The sequence below is a fragment of the Dipodomys spectabilis genome, unplaced genomic scaffold (assembly GCF_019054845.1).
Source record: "Dipodomys spectabilis isolate Male_0828 unplaced genomic scaffold, ASM1905484v1 ptg000262l, whole genome shotgun sequence".
Lineage (NCBI taxonomy): Eukaryota > Metazoa > Chordata > Mammalia > Rodentia > Heteromyidae > Dipodomys > Dipodomys spectabilis.
In genome coordinates this window covers 3,550,977-3,558,543 of record NW_024870939.1, presented here as the reverse complement: position 1 = coordinate 3,558,543, position 7,567 = coordinate 3,550,977, and the positions used below count along the sequence as shown (strand labels likewise).

The 7,567-nt window shown below is 47.0% G+C and overlaps 1 protein-coding gene across 1 annotated transcript; it reads left to right on the top strand.

The window, feature by feature from the left end:
• Positions 1-3,908: 3,908 nt before the first annotated feature.
• On the top strand, positions 3,909-6,375 carry Pcgf1 (polycomb group ring finger 1). Its single transcript, XM_042699748.1, has 9 exons — positions 3,909-4,037; positions 4,480-4,585; positions 4,735-4,887; positions 5,038-5,109; positions 5,227-5,332; positions 5,444-5,477; positions 5,577-5,663; positions 6,051-6,131; positions 6,230-6,375. Exons 1-9 carry the CDS (start codon positions 3,945-3,947, stop codon positions 6,275-6,277), a joined length of 780 nt encoding a protein of 259 aa, XP_042555682.1. The 5' UTR covers positions 3,909-3,944; the 3' UTR covers positions 6,278-6,375.
• The last annotated feature ends 1,192 nt before the right edge of the window (positions 6,376-7,567 follow it).

Genomic DNA, 7,567 nt, shown 5'->3' with positions numbered 1-7,567 from the left:
TTCCTTTTCTGAAGCCCTAATCTAGGCTGTCACCATCACCACTTGTATTCACTCATTTGATTTTTAAATTTTTTTAAATTTTATTTTATTGTAAAGATGCACAGAGGGGTTACAGTTACGTGAGTAAGGCACTGAGTACATTTCTTGTCGAGCATTGTTACTCCCTTCCTTATAGTTCTCCCACTATCCCTTCCCTTCCCCAACTCGATCACTCCCCCACCTCAAGTTGTAAAGTTCATTTCCAATATACTATCTTGTGGGTATCATTGTTGCAATGGGTCATCCTATGTCCTTGTTTCAGTGTTTTGTTATTCCCCTAAATTGGACAAATGTATATATAAGATGCAGAGTACCAAAATCAAGTACAGTGACAACAGGGAAGAACATACAAAGGAAACAAAAAAAATCAAATAGTACATTAAAAGCAACAACAAAGAAAGAGCTCTTGTGTCCATATCTTAGGGCCATTTCACTTAGCATTATCTTATATGGTCATAGCTTTTGAGTTTTTTGCTCATCAGATAAAATTATCTTAGATGTATACTAATTATTGCAAATGAGGGAAACTATAGGACTTATATTTCTTTGGGTCTGGCTTACTTTACTTAATATGATTTTTCCCCCGTCTTTCCATTTCCTAACAAATGGGGTGGGGTTCATCCAGAAAAATTTAACACCTATTATGTGCCTGGCATTGAAGATACAGCTGTAAATAAGAAAGAAAAAGGGAGGAAAAAAACTCACCTACCTCTGAAAAGCTTACATTCTAGAAAGGCATGAAATTTTGGCAAAATATGAGAAATACCTAATGCAAAAATATATATTAAATTATAATAAAGCCAGGTATGATGGTACATGACTATAATCCTGGCAATTTGGGGTGCTGCAACACCCCAAGACAGCCTAGAGAACACAGACCCCCATCTTAAAAAATGTTACTGGGGCTAGGAATGTGGCTTAGTGGTATAGTGCTAACCTTGAGCAAAAGAAGTTCAGAAATAGTGTCCAGGCCCTGCGTTCAAGCCCCAGGACTGGCAAAAAAAAGATGATACTAATAAATGCTAAAAAAAAAAAAACACATAATAAAAATAAGCAAGGGGTTGGAAGCATGGCTCAGTTCGTAGATTGCTAGCCAATGAACTGAAAGTGTCAGGTACTAGTCCTGGTCTTGTACCAAAAGAAGGGAAGGGAGAAGAGGAGGAGAAGGGGGAGGAGGGGGAGGGGGAAGGGAGAGGGAGATGGAGAAGGAGGAAAATAAGCAAGGAATATAAGAGTGGGTGGGTAAGTTATCCAGAATGATCATGAAAGCTTGTGAAGACTCAGAAAGAGAAAGTGGGCTGGGAATATGGCTTAGTGGTAGAGTGCTTGCCTAGCATGCATGAAGCCCTGGGTTCGAGTCTCAATACCGTATAAACAGAAAAAGCCAGAAGTGCTGCTATGGCTCAAGTGGTAGAGTACTAGTCTTGAGCACAAGAAGCTCAGGGACAGCACCCAGGTCCTGAGCACAAGCCCCAGGACTACCCCCCCACCCCGGCCAAAAAAATAAAAAAGGATGAAGAAGTGTTTGGATATTTAGCACTTGGAGTTGGAGACATAGCAGGAAAATATTCTGGTGTCTGTGGAGCAGTCTGTGAGCACAGAGACTATGCAGGGCCATTCAGACCATTAAGACCATTATAAGGAATACTGACTGAAAAGGGAAGCCATCTATCAGGGGTTGTTTTAAATGTTTGCTTTCTGGTACTGGTGGTGAACCCAGAACTTGGAGAAAAGGACACTTATTACTATTAAGCTACATTCCCCGCACTCCAGTCCTAACAAAAGTTTTTTATATAGAAGAAACAATCTGATTTTTTAAAATTTTATTTTGAACAGCATTGTTAAAGTATAATAAACTGCAGATATTTAAAGTGTATAACTTAATCATTCTTGATATATGTATATACCCATTAAACTGTTACAATAATCTAAATAAACAACATAGCCATCAAAAAGTGTCTTTGCTGTATATCACCTCTAAAACAACAATAAAGTAAATTAGGGGGGAAAAGTGTCTTTGTTTCTTTTGTGTGTGTGTGTGTGTGTGTGTGTGTGTGTGTGTGTGTGTGTGTGTGTTGGTCCTGATGCTTGAACTCAGGGCCTGGACTCTGACCCTAAGGTTTTCTGCTCAAGGCTAATGTTCTACCACTTGAGCCACTTCTGGCTTTTTGCTGATTAACTGGAAATAAGAATCTTATGGACTTTCCTGCCTGGGCTGGTTTTGAACCATGTTCCTCAGATCTCAGCCTCCTGAGTAGCTAGGGTGACAGATGTGAGCCACCAGTGTCTAACTTCTTTTTTTGTTGTTGTCTTTTTTTTTTTTTTTTTTTTTGTAGGTCTTGGAGCCTGAACTCTGGGCCTGGCCACTGTCCCTCAGCTCTTCAGCTCAAGGCTAGTGCTCTACCACTTGAGCCACAGCACCACTACTGGCTTTTTCTGTTTATTTGGTACTGAGGAATCGAACCCAGGGCCTCATGCATGTGAGGCAAACACTCTACCACCAAGTCACCTTCCCAGCCCCTTGTTTCCTTTTTTGATTCATGATTTATCAGAACTACTCTAAGTAGCTGTGGGAGAACAGGCTAAAGAGGAGCAAAGGTGGACACAGGTAGAGCAGTCAAGAAGATACTACAATCACTCAGAGAAGAGATGATGGCTGTAATAAGCTAATAAATTACTATTTTCATGCCTTTTTGCTGTTTTATCTTCTCCAATTCATCCTGAAGAGAAATGGATATTTTATTCCTTTCATGGAATCATTCACACATACATACACTCCTCATACCTGCTTGTTCCAAAAATACCAACTCTAAAAATCGCTCAAACGCACATCTTCGCCTTCTTCCTGTCTTCTAGTTGTTCCCCATCACTCTTTTATTTGTTTATTTCCATCACAGTTCTCCCTGCTTTCTCACTTGCGCCTCTTTAACTCTAAGGTGCCTTTGCAAGTTCGCATTGGTATTTCCCCCACTTCTTGACTCTCCAGTGTTTCACAGTAAACTTACTCCTTTTCATCTTCACTGTAGCGATCCAGGTAGTGTACAAGCCCTCAGGACCCTTGCGTCCTCCCCAGGTGCGAGGCTGGGCCTATGCTACTGCAGGCTCCCTTTCCCTAAGTGTGTCTGTGCTGCAGTGTCCTAGTCATCCTCCCCTCCTCCTTAGGCATCTGCTCTGCATTAGTCTGTCCCAGGCCTCCGCAGGCGCCGATGATTAAATCATCATCATTAACTAGGGCCTGCCCCCCCCACCCCCGGCAGCAGGGGGGGACTGTGAGGGGGGCGGTAAGAGCACTACCAAGTCCCCGGGGGTCTCTCCTTCCCCACCCCAACACCCGGCACCCTCTCTGAGACGCTGCAAAGCGGGGAGAAACTCCCGCCGTGCAGCGGTCAGAAGGCCCACTTCTGGCGATCGCTCCGGAACACTGACTCATCGGTCGACTCCGACAGCATCAGAAGAACAGGACCTGGGGCTGGGGGGCCGGGGGGGCCGGGGGGAGGGGGCGAAGGAGGCCCGGGGAGAGGCACCGGAGTAGTCGGAGTAGTCACGCGAGCCCGACGTCCCAGTGCAGGAGCGGGAGGTGATCGCCAGGCCTTTGGGGACAGAAGGAGACAGTCCTTAGCAGGCTCCAAAAGTTAGTCCCGAGGTCGGGTAGGGTCTATTAGGAGTACTCCTACAGGAGACCGAAGATGTTGGGCCTTTCCACACACTCACACACTCACTCCTAATTACTGACGGGGGAGGGGGAGGGACCAAAGTGGCTCAGGTGAGCACACCGGGAGAAAGGAACATGGGCGGGGCTTTTCATTTGGTGAACGAATCCGAAAAGGCCTTGGCCCTCGTTGCCGGGAGACAAGTCCCGCCTTGCAGGCGGCACCGGAAGTGGCAGGCCAGAATCAGCCTTTAAGATGGCGTCTCCTCAGGGGGGCCAGATTGCGATCGCGATGAGGCTTCGGAACCAGCTCCAGTCAGTGTACAAGATGGACCCGCTACGGAACGAGGTGCAGGGGCAGCAGGGTTATTGCTACGGTCCGCTAACAATGTGAACTGGGGAGGGCTAGGGCACTGGCAGTAGCTGGCCAAATGCCCAGTGCGCGTGCGCGTAGACAGGGTACCAGGTACGCATGCGCGATTGTGGCTGAGTTGCCAAACTCCGCGCTAGGACGCCTGCGCACTGAGCGGCCAACGTCGTGTAGTCTCCCCCGGGAAAGGAAGGTCGGGCGAGTCCACACAAGAGGAACCCCCGCTGTGCGCGGAGCCCTCTGCTGGGCGGAGGGGGAGTGCCAGCCCTTGGGAGTTCAAACCTGGTTGACGTTGCCTGCAGGACTGGACGGTGGAGTCTGATGAAAGCGACAGCTCCCAAGCTGGGAAGGTGCACCAGGTGGGTTAGGGTGGGGGTGTGACGGACGGTTGATTGGTGACAGAAGGTGTGTCCGTCCCCAGGAGGAGGTCCGAGTGAAGATCAAAGACCTGAATGAGCATATTGTTTGCTGCCTGTGTGCAGGCTACTTCGTGGATGCCACCACAATCACAGAGTGTCTTCATACTTGTGAGTGTCCCGGATCCTGTCTGGTTTTTCCAGGCCCTAGTTCTGATCAAGCTGACTTCCAGCCTCTGCTATTTGCTCCACCCATTCTATGAGTTGAGTTCCCAAGTAGCCTGAGAGTCTGGTTTTTTTTTTTTTTCCTCTTCTGGCAGTTTGCAAGAGTTGTATTGTGAAGTACCTCCAAACCAGCAAATACTGCCCCATGTGTAACATCAAGATCCATGAGACACAGCCACTACTAAACCTCAAACTAGACCGGGTCATGCAGGACATCGTGTACAAGCTAGTGCCTGGCTTGCAAGACAGTGAGTGACTAGCTTGACTTTAGTGGGCCTCTTGAGGACTAAAGCAGCTTGAGATAACAAAGGCTTAGGTGGGACTCATGGAAGTAAAGTTGTCAACAGACACAGGAACAAAATGAATACTTTATTCCTTTACTTCACTCCCCCTTCTAGGTGAAGAGAAACGGATTCGGGAATTCTACCAGTCCCGAGGCTTGGACAGGGTCACCCAGCCCAGTGGGGAAGGTATGTCCCTGGCAGTGGAGGGGTAAAGTAGAGCCTCCAGATCTTTTCTCTACCCAGTTTTATTCTCTGGGAAAAGAGGGGTATGGAACCTGTACCTCAGTCCCCCATTCTTCTTAGAGCCAGCCCTCAGCAACCTTGGCCTCCCCTTCAGCAGCTTCGACCACTCAAAAGCCCACTACTATCGCTATGATGAACAGCTGAGCTTATGCCTGGAGCGGCTGAGGTGAGGGGAAGTCAGTGGGTGTGTTAGGTGCTGATGACTTAAAGCCTTGGGGGAGGTCAAGCCCTAAAAGGGAAAGATGGAGCTCCCTAACCTGTATCTGTTTCTCTTCAGTTCTGGCAAAGACAAGAATAAAAATGTCCTGCAGGTGAGAAGGGCTGAAGGGAGAACCTCTTTAAAGGGTCTCATATCCCAGTAACACTTTATTCATGCACCCTTTCTTCTTCCCTCCCTTCCTTGCCCCTAGAACAAGTATGTTAGATGTTCTGTTAGAGCTGAAGTACGCCATCTCCGGAGGGTCCTTTGTCAACGCCTGATGCTAAATCCACAGAATGTGAGTAATCCCACACTTTTTTTTTTTTTTTTAAAGAATAGGGCTGAAGCCAGGCGCCAGTGGCTTACACCTGTAATCCTAACTACTGAGGAGGCTGAGATCTGAGGATCACAGATCAAAGCCAGCCCGGGGAGAAAAGTCTGTGAGACTCTTATCTCCAATAAACCACTAGAAAACCAGAGTGGCACTGGCTCAAGCGGTAGAGCGCTCGCCTTGAGCTGAAGAGCTGAGGGATAGCACCCAAGCCCAGAGTTCAAGCCCCATGACCAACAACAACAACAAAAAAAAGAATAGGGCCGAAAAGGAAGTTGGAATAAAGTGTAGGGCCGTCCATGGTAATTCTAGGACAAGAGGAAATTTCCTAAAACTGTACCTCTGTCTTCCTAGGTACAGCTCCTTTTTGACAATGAAGTTCTCCCTGATCACATGACAATGAAACAGATTTGGTTGTCTCGCTGGTTTGGCAAGGTAAGCCAGGGCCAAGGCAGTCCTCTGGATAAGGGTATATTGGGGACCCTTCATAATAATACTGTCCCACTGACTACTTCCCTTTGTTCTCTCCTTAGCCATCCCCTTTGCTTTTACAATACAGTGTAAAAGAGAAGAGGAGGTAGGGGCCCAGCCCCACCCAATCCTCTCCCCGTCCCTCCCCAGATATTTATGTGAAATTAACTGTGGCTTTATTTTTTGAAATAAAAGCTTTTTAAAAGCACCTCTCTTCTTCCTCCTTAACCTTCCTTCCCACACAATCAAGCTTTTCTTTGAGTATCAATATGAAGAAAGTTCTCTTTTCTACCAACATTTGCTCTTTTAATGTCTTACCAAAGGAATAGAGGACACTCTCTAACTAAAACTCAGAAAGTGAATTAACAGAATCTCTGCCACCCCCAGCAGACCTTTGTGGTAAAGAAAAGTTTTTTGGAGAGCAGCTATTACTGACTTGTGCCACATCATGAGTGGAGGAGTCCTAATTAAACATGAAGAGAAGGGTCAGGCATGGACCATGTCTGCTGCCACTGAAGAAAAGTGAAAAAAGGAAAAAAATCGCACTTTGGTTTTATAACCTAGGAAACAAGAAGTAAGAATGGAAGGTGTTGGGGTAGTCGGATTTGGAGGCCTGGCTGTCCATGTAGGATCCTGCAGGCCTTGGAGACTGGGCCTGTAAAGAGTAGTTGAAGGGGAAGATTGCTGATGTGGAGAACAAGAGCCACATCGAAGAACAAGCAGCTAATGACAGGGTGCTGGCTCCACTGATTGATTTGGCTAGCATTCCTAGTCATCAGTAAACTCAGGCGCTCCTGCTGGGCTCAGGCAATAAACCCAGCCAGTGGCCTTTTTCTTTGGGCCTGTAGGTGAGGAATCTAGAAACTTACCCAACAAAGGCCCAAGCAAAAAACACCATGAAAGAAGCAACAGAGAGGCAGTGGAATCCAGCTAGCAGGATGGAGCTGGTAGTATAAACAGAGTGAGCTAAATACCACACAGACTGAAGTCTGGCTGTAGTTGTTCAAGAGGGTCAGAGTGTGTAGCTGGTGACAGCTTGCAAGGTGGGAGGCCAGTGGCAGAGAATGATTACAGTAGAGGCTATGGACATAGCTAAGACCCATGGAGCTTTTTCATCTTCTTATACTGCCTGGAATCCCACCATTCCTTTTGGTTTTTTTTGTTTGTTTGTTTTTCAGTCCAGTCATGGGACCTGAACTCTGGGCCTGGGCGCTGTCCCTCAGCTCTTCAGCTCAAGGCTAGCACTCTACCACTTGAGTCACAGCGCCACTTCCGGCTTTTTTCTTTTTTTGCTTATGTGGTGCTGAGGAATCGAACCCAGGGCCTCAGGCATGCAAGGCAAGCGCTCTACCACTGAGCCACCTTCCCAGCCCCCTACCATTCCTTTTGAAGGAAGAATG

Excerpts from the sequence above, each read along its gene's own strand:
- Pcgf1 (XM_042699748.1), top strand. The coding sequence starts at position 3,945 with ATGGCGTCTCCTCAGGGGGGCCAGATTGCGATCGCGATGAGGCTTCGG. Across the intron at positions 5,333-5,443 it reads TTATGCCTGGAGCGGCTGAG|TTCTGGCAAAGACAAGAATA; the intron begins GTGAGGGGAAGT and ends GTTTCTCTTCAG. Across the intron at positions 5,664-6,050 it reads TGATGCTAAATCCACAGAAT|GTACAGCTCCTTTTTGACAA; the intron begins GTGAGTAATCCC and ends CTGTCTTCCTAG.